This window comes from Pteronotus mesoamericanus, unplaced genomic scaffold, assembly GCF_021234165.1.
Source record: "Pteronotus mesoamericanus isolate MK-2021 breed Mesoamerican mustached bat unplaced genomic scaffold, CSHL_Meso_final contig_26, whole genome shotgun sequence".
Classification (NCBI taxonomy): Eukaryota; Metazoa; Chordata; class Mammalia; order Chiroptera; family Mormoopidae; genus Pteronotus; species Pteronotus mesoamericanus.
The window spans coordinates 2,948,067-2,966,919 of NW_026555109.1; the positions used below are offsets into that span (position 1 = coordinate 2,948,067).

Here is an 18,853-nt window from a genome sequence, read left to right on the forward strand (position 1 = left end):
AGGGGATACCTATTGAGTATACACTGTGAGATGGACATAGAAAGGAAAAATTTTACAGGAAAGTATAGAGAACCAGAATATTCTGTTCCTTGAACATTCTGAATAATGGAAACTTTATTTTAATCCAACTATACAAGATCCTAAGCACTTCAAGGGCAGGAACTGTGTCTTTCTAGTTTTTGTATTCCTGACACAGGGCCTGGTACAAAGGATGCTCTCAATGTTTGACTAATTATTGGTGAAAGAATGAATGACCAAAACTGATAATTGTGTATGCCATTTTAGAACAGACTCAGAAAAGTGTCTTATAAATTCCTTAACCAGAACTATTTTTGTATATGGAGTTCTTACTGCTTCTTCTCTGTGGGGGTATTATTGGTGTGTAAAAACCTTGCTCCTGCTAAAAAAGATTCAGCCATCATATTGATGAAGTTGGACATTAACATGATGTTTAAAAATTATCCCAGAAAGTTATTAACTATAAACAAAGAAGTGGTTTCTATTTTAGTATGTTTAAAAAGGAGTATGAAAAATTCTAATACAGAAAAGAAATGCTGAAAACATAGTACTTTTGTCAACAGAAACTAGAAAAAGTTCCACCTGACTTCATCAGCACTGGTCTGGGAGGTAATGAGACAAAGGGGGATTTAAGGGTTGTGAAGGATCAGAGAGGAAACAGCAGAGTAGCTGGCAGAGTGACGGTTCTGCTCTGATGGTGCTGGGCCAAGTAGAGCAAGGGGGAAGGAGCCGGGCTTCCAGTCACAAAGTCCTGCCCTGTTCTGCTGGATCCTGAGTAGATAAAGCAGGTGGGGCTCAAGACACAGAATCTTGTTAAAGAGGGGACAGAGAACTGCCTTGTGTGTAGGACACAGGACTTCCTCCAAATAAGCTAATTAACTGAGTGCAAGACCCTCTCTTAAGAATCCCCATTGTTTGCACCTCCACATCTGCAACCAGCTTGGGAGGCAGAGTTCAATCTTTCCATCATCATCTGGGGGGACAATGAGTGGGAACTGAAAAGAGCAGTGAAAACCAACTCAAAATGATGGAGAGTGCAGCTTGAGGAATAGGTGTTTTCAACCCACTTTTAACTCCCAAGAAAAAAACCATTCTGATATAACTCAAAGCCTGTATGGGCAGGAGGACATAGAGGACAGAAAGGAAACAGAAGTCCATTGCTAAAAATAACTTTCAGGGTCAAGACACAGAGGCCTAGATGTATGTAGAGGGACAACCTCCTATAGCTTTATATTTTCCAAAGACTAAATAAGCTGTTGGTGACTGCAATGAACCACAGCAGTCCAGGCGCAGGTCCACAGGCTCCATTTTAATCCACTCTTTCCTTTTCCTAAAGGGAGTTCAAGTGAAGAGAAGAACAGAGCCTGGGCAGGTCAGGCAGCCTGTAGACAAAAGGCCAACAGGAAAACCTCTTCAAAAGCTTCCTTATCCATCCATTTGTCTTCTAACTGTCCTAAGTACCTTCAACCAACTGAAAATCTATTCATATTCTTAAAAGGGTTCCCACAGAAGCCACATTTACCACTGGTATTGGTGTGCAAACATAAAATATTTCCAGGTTAGCTTTCTCAAAAACATTTGCATCCTTAACATGAAAGGCCTATAATAATCTTTTTATAAAACCTCTTTCCAATTTTAAAGTAAAAATGCTATAAATGTTAAAAGAATGCTCCTGGACTAAAATAAAAGGTTATATTGCTCCTAATAGTTAATATAGTTCCATTAATACTAAAATATACTTAACTAATTTTTCATGAATCAAACTATTAGTTGAAAATCAATCACACATTAAGCACTTTTCCCTTCGGTATTAGTTTTCAAAGGCTTTATTTAAAAAAAAAAATCTATCTTTTGAATAGATGGCTCTCAGAAATAATTCTATAATTCACAAATGAATTAAAAACAGATACATATATCAGAATATGCATATATGTCAATTGTAATAAAAAAAAGGTTAGTAAAAGGACCCTAGAAAACACTATAAAATGTATTTAGTTTCTCACCATTCTGTGAGAATATGCCATTAAGGAGGTTAATAAATGTATCACCTTATAGATATTTCAGTGTCCTTTTAATTTTTCCATTATTTCATAAGAATAATCTTTAGAATTAAAAAGGTTTTATTATACCTATTAAATAGTGTGTCCCACATATGTTAAAACTATCAACATTTAATATTTTCTTCAAAAAGCACCTCTGATGTTTAAGAAATCTATCTGGAATAGGAAGTAGTCACTTTAATGGGTGTTATAATTAATAAAATGATATCCATAAAACTTTAGAGTTGTATTTGAGAAAAGCCAATAGACTTCATTTTTAATTTTCTTTTTAAAAAATTTTATTTATTTTTTAAATGTCAAAATCCATTATAAAATATTAAAAAATTTAAATACATTATAAAGTCTCAGCAATTAAAACAACATGATATCAGCATAGAAATAATCAAGTAGATCAATGAAATAAAATGAGCATTCTAGAAACAAACGTATATATCTAACAATGTAATATATGACTAAATTGATATTTCAAATCCATGGGGAAAATAATGCTTATTCAACACATAAAGTGCATGGAGCACTATTACTTGAATTAAAACAAATATAGAACCCTATTTCACACATTATACAAAAAATACTCAGGTGAGTTAAAAATCAATACATAAAATCTAAGGAGTTTTAGGAGAAAATACAAAATAATATTTTTCTTACCTTGAAGTAAAATGTTCAAACCCAGAAGCTATAAAGTAAAACACTGACAATATGACTACATTAAAGACTATACAGTAATATACATATTAAAAAAGATAAAGGACAAGTAATAGAATAGGAAAGTATTTGCAACACATCAAAAAAAAGGGTTAATAGTTTTGGGGTGTTTTTTAGGGCTTGAAATTCCACAATTACTCAAAAATGGATGAAGAAAACAAAAAGTAATTTAAAGCTTTTTTAAAATAATAGACACAGGCAAGAAATATACAAAAACAGGTTTAGTTTCTACAAACAATAAATTAACAATTCAAATAACATGTCATTGTCACAATCAGATTAATAAGCATTAAAAGTAATAGGTAATATCAAGTATTGGTGACTGTGAAAGGAACTGGGTATTTGTAGACTCTTTTTCTGGATCTTAAAGGAGTCTCTGTAGACTATTTTGCAATGCTGGTTTGGTGCAGGTGTATTCTTTTAACTTTCTTTTGTCTGGGAAACTCCTTATTTCGCCTTCCATTTTAACTGAGAGCCTTGCTGGGTAGAACAACAGTCTTGGTTGCAGGTCTTTGCTTTCCATGACTTAGAATGTTTCTTGCCATTCCTTTCTGGCTTGTAGTGTTTCTGTTGAGACGTCAGCTGCTAGCCAATTATCGGACTGCCTTGTATGTTACTATCTGTTTCTCCTTTGCTTCCTCTAGGATTCTCTGTATGTCTTTGATATTTGCTATTTTAATGATGATGCGTCTTGGAGTGGGCCTCATTGGGTTCCTCTTGAATGGGACCCTCTGTGCTTCCTGGATTTGTGTGACTTTTTCTCTCCTCCAAAGAGGGAAGTTTTCCATCATGACTTTTTCCAACAGGTTCTCTGTCCCTTGCTCCTCTCCTTCTGGTATCCCTGTTATACAGACATTATTACGTTTCAGGTTGTCCTCCATTTCCCTAAGTGTCTCTTCATTCTCTTTGAGTCTCTGCATTTTCTCACTCTTTCTGGGAGCTTTTTCCTATCTTATCCTCCAGCTCACTGATTTGATCTTCTGTTTCATCTAGCCTGATTTTGATCCCTTCTACTGTGTTCTTCAATTCAGAAATTGTATTCTTTATTTCCTCTTGTCTTTTATTGATAGTTTCTACATCCTTTCTCATGCTGATATAGTTTGTAGTAAGTTCCTTGTAATTTCCCTGTAGTTTTTTGTAATTCTCTCTGAAATCACTGAGTTCATTGTGCTTCCTTAGAACCATTGTTTGGAACTCAATATCTGGTAAGTTTACTTGCCTCTGTTTCATTTAGTTCTCTTTCTGGGTGTTCCTCCTTTCCCTTTGACTGGGGGATGTTTCTTTGTCTTTCCATTATTTGTGAGACTCTTCTTTTTTGCCTCTGCTTCTTATATTGATCTGTCTTGATTTCCTGACTTTGTGGTGTGAACTTCTATGGTTGGAGACCATTGTTTTTTCTTTCTGGATCTATCTCTGATGATGTCAGATGTTGACCTTGTCTGACCTTAGGCAGTCTGTTCAAGAATTCCACCAATCTACTGTCTGTGGCTGTCTCCTTCAGTTGTTAATCTAACCATTCTGCACTCAGCAGTCAGGCTTAGACACCACAGGGAGGTGTAGAGTCCCTCCTAGGGGTGAGATTATTGATCCCTCTCCTGCTGCTGACACTCAAGGGAGTGGTCTTCCTGAGCAAGATGGCTGCTGCCATATGGGGGAGGAGTCAGCATCGAGATCCTGTCAGCTTCTCTCTCAGCTCTCTCCTCAAAGCCTCCTTCCCCAGTCTCTCCAGCCCACTCTGCCCCTGCCTTTGCCGGTGCCCAGAGTAAGTGGCTGCAAATAAAAATTTAAGCATTGGCCCTTTAAAAGGCTCTTTGCATCTCCAGCCACCTGCCTCTGGCAGAGAGTAACCCTGCTGCCTTTCCCAGCTGGCTGTTTTCTGTGTACTTTTTGGGCTCTCGTGCTGTATGCTGGAGATCCCCGCTTATGATTTAGACCCCACTCTTCTCAGGGGGATCCAACTGGCCATTTCAATATCCCTCTGGCACTGGTGCTGGTGGGCACCCCACCTGCCTTCTCAAGTCTCTACCACAGTCCTTACCAATTAGTTTGTGCTAACGCTGATTCTTCTGTCTCCAAGGTTATAAGGCTCCTCTCTTGCTATTGTTCAGTTGTTTTTTCCAGGTGATTTCTCCACAATTTAGTTATAATTCCAGATTGGTCCTGGGAGGAGGTCAATGTGACTTCTATTCACTCCTCTGCCATCTTGATTTCCCCCATTTTTAATTTTCTTCAGGGAAAATATGACTACTGGTAAATTGTTATCTAACTTCAGATTTAATTGCCAACTTAGGAATATGAATTACCATTGTCTATGATGAACAAAGCAGTGATGGAATAAACGGATCCCTTCCCTATCTCCCACTCCCACTACTGGTTCACAATCTTACGGAAAAGCTACACCATGGTATAGGATGTCCTCAAGCTGGGGCAGGAGGAATTTCCCACCCCACTAGACCACTGGGACCATGAGGTTCTTGGGCATTGTATGTATGATTATCATTCTTGGGGAGATCCTGATCCCAGAAAGAGCTGGACATACCTTATGGCTAAATTAACTTTCAGTCTCAGGAAGAAAGTCACTACCACTATTCTCTGTACTTGAAGCTGTTCTAGTCAGCTATTCCCAAACACTCTGTTTTGTTAGAAAAATGATGAGTCAAAGGAAAAAGTGGTGGTTTTATCTGAGTAAGATAAAATAATAATAATAATAAAATGGTGTGGGGAGTGAAATGTTATTCTTGTGGTTTTGTTTTTTTCTTTTTTGAATTTCCCTACCATTTAAAACTGTAAATATCACGCTTAGTTTGTGGGCCAAATGAGAACAGGTAATGGGCTAGAATTGGCTCTTAGGCCCATTTACCAGCTCTGAGCTCTCCCATTTTACCAGCCCCAGCACACACAAAATCCTGAATAAGTGACCTGATTTTCATCATTAATAGATTAATTCACAGGAGACATCAAAGAGCATGCATTAGTATATGACAATAATATTAAGGCCCTGGCAGCCCTGGCCTGTTCCAAGCTTTGAGAAACACCATGGAACAGGCTCAACAAAGCTAGAGTATAACTGCTTCTGCTTCAATCACTCTAGCATTCCATAGGAAATCATGACCCTCACTTTCCCTTTTATACCCCTCCCCAACAAAAATATAAATAGTTGTGCTATATAAAGAGAGAATTCTATAGTCCATTAAGTTCTAACTTCTTCAGATACAGAAATTGAATGTGTAACTGTTATTGGAGTTAGCATGTGCAAATAGCTATATAAGCTAAATTCATCATATCCAAATTCTATGATAAAACAATTTAGGACATGATCAGAATCCATAAAATGGGTAGAATTAGACAGGGATTCTGCTGTTTCAATAAATGTACTTATGCTAATATCCACACACATGCACTCCCTACCCCATCATAACTGTTACTGCAATGCCAAGAGTTACTTTCTTTGTAAGTATTAATAATGTTCCAATGAAAAAACTAGAACCTCATACTCCAGGTGCATATTCGCAGGTATACATTTTAGCATTTTTCTGTTTTTTTTCTCCATGTGTTTTTAATAAAACAGAACCAAAAGCTTTTTTCCCCCCTATAATTTTGCTGGAAATAAAATCACAAAAACCAATCACAATTGCTTCAGTGCCAAGAGCAGAAACTCTTGATTTCACCACATAATAGGCTGCTCCCATATGACTACTGATGTACAAGCTTTGTATTATTAAGAAAGCAATGGAGTTAAAAATACCTAGAGAGCTTATACCTTTTGACCCATATTCCGTCAAAGTGATAAACTTACATAAAAAGATCATTTACCATCATAAGATTAAGAAGACAAACGTCATGCTTACTTTCTCTAAATGCTTTGCAGTAGCCGAGGAAGGATAACAGAAAGAAGAGGGCACCCATGAGGTCTGCACGGCCGACAACACCAGCAACCTTAAATGAAAGGGAAGAAAAAAAGATTTACATTTAAAAATTTTGAAAGAGATAAACTTAGAAAATATAAAAGATTTCTTAGAAGTAGAAAACAAAAACCTTATTAAACTCTGTCATCTATTAAAATAATCTGTGTAACTGCAACATCCCTGTGGTCTTACCTTCAACTAGTTTCTTTAATTGCGTTTGGTCAAGGACTGTTTCTAAGAGAAAGTTGGATTGCTTGCACCTATTGGTGGCTGTTCTGTGGGCTGGACACAGTCAGCAAGGCACCTGTGTGGTGAAATCCCTGTCATTTAGCACCCCATCCCCAAGAGTTGCAGAGACCTATGCTTCTGATGTCCCCAAAGTGGATTATCTGGCTTAACAAAAGTGGATTAACAAATTGGAAAATGTTATTGGCTTAAAGGGCATGATATTTAAAAAGAAAATTTGATGGAAAACATAAAGGCCAGGTGGGAAATAAGTGTTATAAGTCATCAGGCAGAGCCCTGGCTAGTCCAGCTTAGTTAGGTGGAGTGTCATCCCATAAACCGAAAGGTTGCCAGTTCAATTCCTGGTCAGGGCACATGTCTAGCTTGCAGTTTCCATCCCCAGTCAGGGTGCTTGCAAAAGGCAACCAATGTTTCTATCTCACACAGATGTGTGTGTGTGTGTGTGTGTGTGTGTGTGTGTGTGTGTATGTGTCTGTGTGTGTGTCTCCCTCTCTCTTTCTCTCTCTTGGTCCCTTCCCCTCTCTCTGAAATCACTAAGCATGTCTTCAGATGAGGATTGAAAAAAAAAGTCACTGGGCATATAGACAAAGACAGGGATAATTGCTCTAAGCTGCCTCTGCCATCTTTTCCTCCCTTCAGACCAAAACTGATTAAGTAGGTTAACCTGGAAAGCAAGATGCTTCAAAAGTGATTGACAAGTAAGGTGAAAACAGAATAAAATTTCTACCATTCCTACCCCAATTTTCTACATCTGACAACTGTCCTTCCCCTCTTTCTATTAGTGACAATGAAGCAATATGAAATTTGTGTTTTATTTCTTTCAGGCTAATTACTCCAATAATTGTTCTCCAAAGGTTTTGTGGCAATGAAAGATGCAGAATTCCACTCATGAGTATCAGGCTAGTTTATGTGGCATTCTTTACTAACTAGCACCTGTATGTGACATATATCAAAGTTTTACTGATTCCTTAGGTATCACTTTAATGGCCTGTAAGTTCACATTTTCTTAAGGGGCATATATATGAGATACAGAATAAAGACTATTCTATAAGTGGAAATAAAAGAATGTACAAAAAATATGAAAAGTACTACATTTACACATAAATCCCAAGTGTGTATATAAGCAATACCTATAAAAGCTTTTTAGGGCTTTCCCACTATACTGGTTAGATACAAAACACTGAGGGTGATTATACATTCTGATCATGAACTCCTGTTGCAGGTGCACATGGCACCCCAAGGTGTCCTGCAATCTCTGCGATGACTGAAAGAGCTGATGAATCCAATCTGTGAATGCACTCACATCCAAGAAGGAAGCTAAGGACAAATAAAGACTAACTGGTCTAGAATGAATATGCCAGTATGCCAGAGGGTTCAACAGTGTATTTGTTTCATTAGTGAAGTGAATATGCAACGAGAATTTTTGAATAGTTTGACCTGTAACACACTCAATAAGGGACACTATAATCAGGAATGCATGAAACCAAATAGAGCACATAGTAGGTGCTGGCTCACTGTTAGTTCTCTGCTTGAATCCTGAACGGTGCTCTTATAAATTTGAGGAGCAGAAAGGAATGGAAAAAGCTCAGGGTGAGGCAGATATGGGCTCCAACGGCACCTGGGGAGTGGGGTATAGAGCAGCTGATCCTATGGGTCTCCTGCCAGGACAATGAGAGTTGTGGCTATCTACAGGGCCTGAGGATGGCCTGGAATCCTAAACCCTGAGGGAGAATAAAGTAAGCAAAGGCAACCTAGAGAAACTTATCCAAAGGGTCCTTAGATCATGGAGGTCAGGTGGAACCTGGGGAGAAGGACAGGGAGGTCAGAGAAAAAGGTTCCTTGAAATGAGTGAAGGGGAGGGAATTGGTTTGGATAAATACAAGAATAGGGGCCAAAACAGCCAACCACTTCTTACCTGTGTACAAAGACTTATAGTAAAATGAACTTTAAACATCATAAACTTATTTTTAAAACAAATATTCTTCCTTTGGCTAACTGGTGGAGATACTATCAAGTTTAAGCAATGTGCATTACACTTTCTGACATAAAGAAAAACAAGTTTTAAAAACTATGGCAAATATCTTAAACTAAAAAAAGTATTTAGTCCTTACAATAAACTTTTGGCATAGTAATTAAAGAGATTTCATAGAAAAGGTTGTAGAAGCCTACCCAAGCAGGCACTACATCTAACTGGGAAATGGGCATAAGAATGGAGAGACTTTCTTGTTTTATGATACCTGCATAACATGTATTTTCAAGCAAAGTTCTTTACAAATTTTATTTTTAATTTTTACAGATAGCCTGAAACCACTCATACCAGGATTTTGAACTTGTTCAGAACAAATTTCCCTAAGGTGTGCCACTCTGGCAGGTGGATTAGTTTGAGCTGAAGGCAGCTGAGACCCTATGAGCTCAGAAGAAACTTCTGCTCCTCAACTATCCAGAAGAATCTAAATTGGGGCCTTGCCCATAATGAGTTATTACCAGAAATAACTTTTTATGACCCATCTATAGGGCAGGGCAAACTTCTAATTACTGAACATCTGCACTTCTTATCATCCTGCGAATTCCCCTCCTCCCCTCTAATGCCCCCAAGGCATTGTACATCATTTCTCCATTCTCGATGCCATATAGAGCTCATTTTCCCTTTCCGTCTCTGAGCTTTCACGTATGTGGGATCTTGACCTTCTCATGTATATGGGGTTCTCATACATATGTATGTAATTAAATTTGGTTATTTTATCTTATTAATCTGTATCTCAGGTTGATTTAATTATTAGAGCAGCTGAAAGAACCTAAGAGCAAAATTTCTTCCCCCATAGTTTTCTGGAAAAATCACTGCACTCCCCCGATACAAATCCATAAAGCAGATCGCGTCATTGTTTCCCCACTAAAAGCAATGTACACAGGGGGCCACAGGAAGGAATCAGAAGAAGGTGACAGGGAGAATGTTTCCCCATCCAACTCTTTCCACATTAAACTCTGGGTTCGTTGGAGAGGCAGATTAAGGAGTCCTGAGCTGCCTGAATTCCAGCAACTTGAAATCTTCATCAATACTTTGGGGAAAAGGAAAACTTACAGTTGCACTGTGTCTTTAGGGAACTCCCAGGGACTTTCCTTCTTGGTCTCCAAAGAGACAAGGGGCTGTGCAAGCCCCTCTCTTAGCTCTCCTCCCTCTTCTGGTAACTGGTCTATCAGAAGCTTTATCCAGCTACAAATACTCCAGAGTGATTTGGGGTGTCAAGATTGAAAAATGAGACATTTATATGAGTTCGGAAACCAATAAAACAGATTACAATTATTTCACTACCATTTGGGGACCATGAGGAGGGACATCTTCAGGGTGTGACTGACTCATGTCGGCTTACCTATTACCATCCCTGTTTTGAAATGGCAAGTCCTGTGTCCCACAACCCCCTTAGCCTTAAACAAAGTGGATAGCTGGTCACCACAAAGATTGGAAAATGTAGGTTCTTATTTGCAGTGAGCAAAAACATTTCCAATGTTAATATTAACACACAAAACACCTAAATGTTAATGTAAAAAATTTATATTACTAAATCTGGAGAGGTCTACACTGCTACAGCTTTTCCTTAATAAATGTAAACAGAAGCAGCACAATTATTCCCAAATCCTCAATCCTCATCCCAGATCCACGTTCAGTTGGGGTGAGTGGTGGAGATGCTGTGCGGAGAACCGTTATTAGAGATCCTGGCCAGGCCCACAGTACAAAGCTGTTCCCTCGGTCCTGGCCTGGAAACTCTGAGCTGCTCTCCTTCCATCTGGTTCTTTGAGTATTCCTGCTTTATGCTCACTTTTAAAGCTGGGTTAAAGGTAGAGTAGAAAATAACAGAGGTGTAGGTAAGATGAAATTGAATACCGACTAGTTGTCAAAACAATGAAAGGTGAATATACAAATTATCTGTCTTAGGAATACTAATTTTTAATGACCCATAACTTTTCCTTGCAATATGAGTTTAAATGGCTTTCCTGGGATGAAAAGGGCTGGGAAAGATTAGGAAATTTTTTTAGATATCCCTTTTTCTCCCATAGCTAAACTTCTCTTGGCTTATTTTTAAATATCTCAAATGCAGAATTTTAGTGGTAACACGTTCCTAGATTGCATATCCCTGGGGCATGTGTACGCACATGCACATCCATGGCCAGTTGAACTTGTTGGCATTTCCAACTTTTCTATAAACTAACTTCTCAATATTTAAAATCAGAATTTTAGAAAACTTTGTTTGGTTAATAATTCAAGAATTTATTTTGCTTTTAAGATCGCACAAAATTAGATAAAGACCAAAACTGTAAATCAGTAATCTTACCTAAAATTGTCTTATTTCTGATCAATGTGTATACTATTTCTGAGTCCCAACAAACATTTAGACTATAAAAGAACGCATACAGAAACAAATTCTAATTTAATCACACACACACACACACACAGAGCTTACAGCAGTTCCCAGCTTGCCAATACCTTAAGTCCTCCAAATGTGCTGAAGTAAAAAATTATGAGAATTTTTTTAAAGCTTAGTAATAAAATCAGAAGAACATTCCGAGAGCAATTCCATAATCCTCTTAATACTAAAGATAGGTAGTTTAATAAAATTAATAAAATGAGATCCTAAAGGCAAGAATTCTGCTCAGAATTTTGAGACTTAATTTCAGGATGCTCCATACAACTGGTTAATGTATAAGTATTTAAACACATATGAGATGCAGAAATCTGTTGTGGATAAGTAATAAAGTACATGTAGTATTTTACACTAGGTACTTCATACTCACATAATAAATGAATAAAATCAAATCTTTTACCTCAGCAAAGATTTTCAAAAGGTTCCCATGGAGGAGGGGATAGCATAGTTCCTGAAAACCCCACACAGTTTGTACCAAATATATTCAGCAGCAGCTCAGTGGAATAAAGGTACAGGTTAGGCCCCTGTCAGGAGCTGCCAATCTACCTGGGCTGAGTCTGTCAAGGGGAGGCAAATAACACAGAGGAAAAGAAGGGGAGGAGAAGGAAGGTAGGGAGAATTTCTGAGTAATTCCACAGTAGGACTTAGGGACCCACTTTCTAGTTCAACTCAAAGCATGCCGTCATCGCCTCTTTACAGACCTTGGACAGCAAGATATTAAGTTCCATTTCTATATCTACAAGCTACAGGATTGACCTGGAATAAGTTGGTTTTTTGTCCTTCCAGGCCTTTTCCTCTTCTGTAAAGTAAAATTGTTATGCTGCCAGAGTTTCTGTGACAATCATGATAGCATGAGAAAGTATTCTGCAACTTATAAATCTCTCAGCCAACACAGGAAAATTGAGCATCAAACCTTTCAAGGAAGGAAAGTAATCTTAGCCTCTGGCTTGTAGACCCCAAAGCCAGGAAACATTCAACATTCATATCTTTACAGTGGGGTCATATAAACGAAACAGAAAGTACTGGTTGGCCAAAAAGTCTGTTTAGTTTTTTCTGCAAAAGACACATTTTTCATTTTCACCACTAACTATTGATTTGGATATTTTGAATATGTCGGCTATCTCCCATGTCGCATAACATTTGATTGTTCTCAATTAGTAACTCAATTTGATCACTCTGAACTTCAACTGGTCTACCCGACTGTGGAGCATCGTCCAGTGAGAAATCTCTAGCACAAAATGTCGCAAACCACTTTTGACATGTTCAATCAGTCACAGCACCATCTCCATAAACTGCGCAAATCTTTTCTGTGTTTCTATTGCATTTTTACCATTCTTGAAATAATAAAACATAATATGTTGAAAATGTTGCATATTTTCTTCCATCTTCAATATTAAAATGGCTACACAAAAATTCACCAATTTTGATGTTTTTTAAAATGCACACTGATGTGACAGCTGTCACTATATAATCTAACAAAATTGTTTTGAATAAAGTTAAAGACAACTAAGCACTACTAGAGCCATCTTACAGGAAAAAAAGAAATGAACTTCTTGGCCAACCCAATATCATCAGAGGTCATATTATACCACCATTATAAAGTCTTCATCAGTATGAGACTCTGCATCTTTCCACAAGAGAGGTCTACTGGGCCTACACACAATTGTTTCAAACATCTGGCAGGGCATAGCCATGTATACGAGGTATTGCCTACAGCTCTTTGAGAATTTAAAGGAAGCCTGTTTTAGGAACCAAACTGACATATGGACAGCCTCTTGACCTTACACAAGTGCAGATGCCATGAGCAAACAATACTTACACACTCAGTGTGCACCGGATGCACTGCAAACAGCAGTGCGGCCAGCAGGGATGATCTGGGGGACAGGTTCAACCTCCGGCCTTTACTGCTGTACTGCAGGCCGCCAAATAGCACTGAGAAGACATCCACCATGAGGACAGAGATGCCACCATGCAGAAGAATGTTGACTATGTGGAAACTCATGGGGTGGAAGCCTCCTGACAAATAGTAGTTAATCCTGTAGCAAATGAAGGGTGTGCAGAACCATGTGAAATAAATGCAAACCATCTCAAGGAAAAGGTTGGTAAGTAAAAATATTAAAAGGAGAAAAGAAAGATTCTGTGCGACTTTGGTAAAATAACAGCAAGATAAATAATGTCACCAAACTAAGAAGACTGAAGAGAAGGCAGGGACATAATTAACTGCAGAGGGGGAAATAGATAATAAGGTAACCTCAGAGAAGTGGGACAGAAAATATGTGGAGGCAAAGCTAGACCAATTTTAAAGTGCAAAAACAACAAGACTGCATTCCCAAAAATATATATCACACATTACTCATGGCTGTCCCATAGGGACCTGGATATAAGAGTCATGTAACTTGCTTATCCCCCCACCAAAAAAGTACTTTATAGTTTGTCTACCAGCCTCCTGAACAATGAATCACTTTCTCATTGTCAGAGATTCTTATTTCTGACTGCTTTTCAATTACCAGTGATTCCAATTCATCATTTACATACTTCTTTGGGAGATCTAGACACAAGTATTTAATGCATACAAGAAACAGCTATGAATGGAAACTCTGTAGTGAATAAATCTATTTGATGCAAACAGCTCCCTGATTAATGAGGAGGGGCAGGGAGAGAATTAGATTATTTTTAACTTCATCTTGTTTTTGCCTATTGACTTCATAACAGTAGGAAGATTTATACCTTTTTTTGTACTGAAAAAAAATGACAATTTCATCTGATACCACACATTACCTTGACTCATATAATTTCCTGGGTATTAACCAGTGGAGGGTCCAACCTCCAAGAATTGTGCAAACTAGAGGACTTCACCAATTTGTGTATCATCCTTGAACAGGGGCCATGCTAATTTTCCCTGTATTGTTCCACTTTTAGCATCTTTACTGCCAAAGCAAGCTCTGCAATAAAGTTTCCTCATACATGTTCTCTCCATCTTCTGTGACCTAACTCCTAATATTTGGAATTATTCAGTACCCGTACATGTTGGAAACCCTAGGAACCGATTGACTCACAGACCCTGTGAACTTTGTCGTATACAGCCTCATACATTATAATGCACAAGTTTTGGGTGACCCTCCAGTACAGCCCATACTGTCATACCTCACCTGAAAGTCAGGACTGTGAGAGGTCGGTAGGACTTGTGACTGGTGTTGCTGCTCAGCCTACTGCCCCAGAAGTCATGATGCCACAGGTCCCCAAGGGACGTTTCTGCCTGGAGGTCCTGTAGGAAGGAACACAACCAGAGGACATTCTGGACAAGGGAGCCATGACTCCTTACCCCATAGCTAACAAAGTCCTCTTCTTTAAAGTTCCTCATACTTCTATTCTCCAATTCTCCCAACAATCCTGGGCCAAGGAACCGCTGTCATTCATCTAGGACACAGGCAGGCCTCCTAGAGGGTCTACTGAACCCTCTGACATGTTCTTCACATTGATATTCCCAAAATACAAATCAAGTCACTGCACACACTCCTGCTTCAAACAATGCAACAGTTCCCTCCCCTTCCAGGACAAAGCCAATGTTTTGACATGGACACCAGTCCAGGGTGCTCTGGCTCCCACCAAACTCTGAAGACTCATCTCTTCGACTCAGTGATCCTGCTAATGGTCTTCATCTGTCCCCACACAGCTCTTGCTATCATCTATCTGAAAGGCTTTGCATGTTCAGGTTTCCACCCAGATAGCCACCCCTCAACTCTTCACAACTCAGCTCCTCAAATCATTTATAGTTCAGCCACTGAGCTATGACCTTCTTGAGCTGATGCAATTTCCCTTCTGTGGGTCTTGTGGCATCTTGTACCTATCCTCAGAGCACCTGGCACACTGGTGATTTATACTCATATAACTATTATCTGTCTGCTTCACTGGCCTAGGGCTCCATGAGGCCCAGATACATCTATGTTTGCTGGGAGTACATAGAAGGTGCTTAATCTATCCTGAAGAATGGACCATATAGCCAAATAAGATCACTCTTACCCTCTCTCATATCCAATACATATGGTAATTTACAAAAATATCTCAGTTAAAACATGAATGGATAAATGTGCATTTTTTAAGTTTTCCATTTTTTTCATGAGCTAAGCAGATAGTAATATTAAAGAAAAAACAATTTTTAAACACAAAGATCACTAAGTCTTTAAAAAAATCTATCTTATTATCAATACTAAGCTAATTTAACTTTGTACCATAATTCGGATGCTTAAAAATGCATTTTTTTACATTTAAATATGTAACTATACTGTTTAAACTGTGTCTAACAACAAGAAAGGCAGAACAGGTTACTGTGGAGTAACAACACAATATTAACTTCTCTCTTTAAAGTATAATTAAACAAGAATATTTTAGGGACTAGAAATGATATACCACATGGTATATCAGTCCAGACTCTCTGTTGCAGTAACCAAAATCAATTCTGATTGGCTTAACTGAAAAAAGAATGCTTTAAAGGAGAGCGCAAGGCTCACTGACTCCCAGGTGGGCTAGAAAACCAGGTTCAGGGCTGTGCAGTCAGAAGCACACCCACAAAGCACACCATTGGACATCCTGTCGAGGTTGCCCGTCCGTCTCCAGACTCCAGCTCTTTGCATGACTCGGTCCTCACTCCAATAGTTGGTGTACATGATTGGAGAGCCTATGTCTGTGTCTGTTTCTGAAGTGGACAGTTTTTGCAGAAGGTGGGGAATGACCAAACAGAAGTGTGTCAAATCATGGCTGGCCCAAGAGAGCACCCAGTGTACATGACACACAGTGGAGTTTGGTGAGTCCTAGTTACTTAAGTGCTTGCTAATTCAAAGGAAAAGGCTTGAGAAGAGGCAAGAAATACAAAGTTGGTCACCTGATAGCTACTTGGAGGGGGCATTTCTCTTCCACTGGGTATCAGCTTCAGAGGGCTTACGTGTACTGACACCCTTTATAACTTGGTTCGGTATTTCCTGAAAGTCCTCTATTCCACCCACTAACTGAATTCACTCGGTTAAAAATGGAAGTCCATCTTCTTTTGCATTGTCTAGAAGTACCTGTTCAGTTGTGAAGGGGTTGGACATAGGGTCTTTTCTCCTATTCAAGCAGAAGGTAAACACCAGCAAAGCTCTAAATATTTGATTAGGTATAGCCTAAACAGAGCAGGGCACACTACAGAAAGAAAGGCCAATTTTTCCACATAATGATTTATGGAAAAGACATGGTATGTCTGAAATTTTTGCTAACTCTGTGTCTCAAAATCATCATCTTAATGAAAGAGAGCAACTTGACACTACAAGGACGCATCTGGAAAACAGTCTTTAATGCCAATAAAACCTAGTAACAGCCTGTTTCACATTACTATAGGCACAGTGCCAGGATAGAAAGAAGGGAGGGCTAGCATGTTAACAAAGGGGCACAGTGTGATGCTCTGGAAAACACTGCCAAGACAATGTGCAGTAGAGCCACAACATGGCTTCATCTGCCTTACTCAACACAGGAGGAAAGAGAACTATACCCACACACCAGGGCATCCCACACACAAGAGAGCTCAAGCTGTCCCCTGCCCTGCTTACAAAAGTTCTTCCACATGGGTTCTAAGTTAATGCTTTACAGATACTCCACTTAATAAAAATGGAAGAGTCAAGAAACTCTAAACAAAATAAGAATAGAATTTTCACAGTAAACTCTTATCCTCGAACCCTTGTTAGGAAAGCAGTTCTGTAGCTATTAAGCTATGGACATGACATAGTTGCTTAGAGCTACGAACTTATTTCTTTTTCTCTTAAGCATGGTTTAAAAAAAAAAACTGAAACAAAAACATCTGCAGTAACTGCTGAGTGAACTTGAGGAAAATTAAAGAACTTGAATTAAAAACAAATGAAGAACTTGAATTAAAAACAAGCATCAACAATGCTGTAGTTTGTGCTATCAAAAGAGAAAATAAGTTCCAATGCATTACAAATAAAAAAGCTACAAAACAGTCAACCCCTCTCCACAGAAAAAAATGTTTGTCATACTGACAATTTTTTCCCAATATTTTCAACATGAAAATGACTTTTTCCTCTTTTGGCAGAAACTGTGACTTCAAAAATTAAAGAGCATCCAACAAAAGTGTTAAAAAGAGTTGCTACAATTGCATCTACTACAGATAGAAAATAGTATATTCCTTCAAACTCTCTTTAATGGTTAAAGCATACACATAAAATATCTCCTGAGTAACCAGAATGTCACAGGACTCCATTTCCAGTCTGTCTCATTTAGGCCCTCCTTTTCTCTGGCTTTCTTGTTCTGATTTTCTTTTGGCTTGCTTAAATCTTTTTCTTCCCTTCCCACAAATTTCCTTCTTCTTCCCTATCTCTAGTTAGCAATTGAAAGAGTGCATTTTCCCTGAACCAATGGAGCACCCACTGGCAAACAAAAGTCGCTGAAATTTTGCACATTCAACAAATCTGGGTATCCAACACAAAATGATCAGGAACTGCATCACTCCCTGTCCTCCAGTGGTTGTCAGTAGCTGTCCTGACGCTATCAACGAAGGACAAAGAAGCCAGTTCACTGCCTGGTGCTGAGGCTATACCTTCCATGGGTGATCGGACTCAGCCATCGCTACAGCAACTGTATGATTTTCTTTTTTTCTGGGACAGTTCTGGCGTAGAGTTCTGGAGATCTGTCACAAAACCTACTCAGCCTGCAATGTCCTGCAACACCCTTGCCTTGAAATCTTAGGATAATGGTTTCTCTCATACATGTGCGGCTTGTGGCCTCATATCACATTGGGTGCACAGGCAGGGGTTGGAGATCCTGCTGCCATCAATAAAAGGGCTCTAAGTCAAGGAGACACTGTCTGAAAGAGATGGGAAATCCAGAGTACAATTGGGGCCCAGGCAAATGTTTAACCCAAATTTAGTAGGAAATAATTCAATACAAACTTAGATTATTACTGAGACATAAGCAAGTGGTTAACATACGTGTATCAGAAAGGAATTAAGATACAAACCTTATTGTTAATAATAGCTTCAGAGTCATCAAAGACAAAATCTCCATCATAGCTACGTGCAAAACATAAGAGGGAAACAAATCCCACTACTAACTTAGCCCTGAAAGGAGGAAGAACAGAAGATGGAATGATGTGATCCAAATCGGCCTCCAACTCGGCCATTTTGAAAACTGCAGGCTGTCAGCCTCTGGCTCCAGCATTATGCTGGTTAGAAATCTGTGAGAAAAATAACATGATATAATTATTCATTAGTGCATTGTTAGAATGTTTCTGCAGTAGAAATATTTACCTTGAGTTAGTAAGAGTTACACAGTCATTTATGCTGCAATTTTAGAGGATGTACTCTTTAAAAACTTTAAGTTGTGATTTTCAAACTCTAGTGGGCAGAAGTCACCTAGGTCACATAGATTCTCCTGGGCCCACCTGCAGCCTACCAAACTGGAAACCATTGGGTTTCTGATGCTCAATTACCCTTGAGAAACACTGATTCAATGGACT

The 18,853-nt window shown here is 38.7% G+C and overlaps 1 protein-coding gene and 1 non-coding gene across 3 annotated transcripts in view; both read right to left on the reverse strand.

The window, feature by feature from the left end:
• The window catches only part of TMTC4 (transmembrane O-mannosyltransferase targeting cadherins 4), an 83,098-nt gene that overhangs the window by 61,317 nt on the left and 2,928 nt on the right, over nt 1-18,853 (reverse strand). For both annotated transcript variants that reach the window (XM_054574355.1, XM_054574354.1), the window contains exons 2-5: nt 18,356-18,571; nt 14,502-14,617; nt 13,172-13,388; nt 6,632-6,719 (exon numbers count right to left, since the gene is read on the reverse strand). In XM_054574355.1, the coding sequence (XP_054430330.1) occupies nt 6,632-6,719; nt 13,172-13,388; nt 14,502-14,617; nt 18,356-18,517 (583 nt within the window). In that variant the 5' untranslated portion in view covers nt 18,518-18,571. The remainder of the gene's footprint in view (nt 1-6,631; nt 6,720-13,171; nt 13,389-14,501; nt 14,618-18,355; nt 18,572-18,853) is intronic.
• On the reverse strand, nt 14,189-14,291 carry LOC129071232 (U6 spliceosomal RNA). The gene has a single exon (XR_008529232.1). It is a non-coding gene; the product is annotated as a U6 spliceosomal RNA (small nuclear RNA).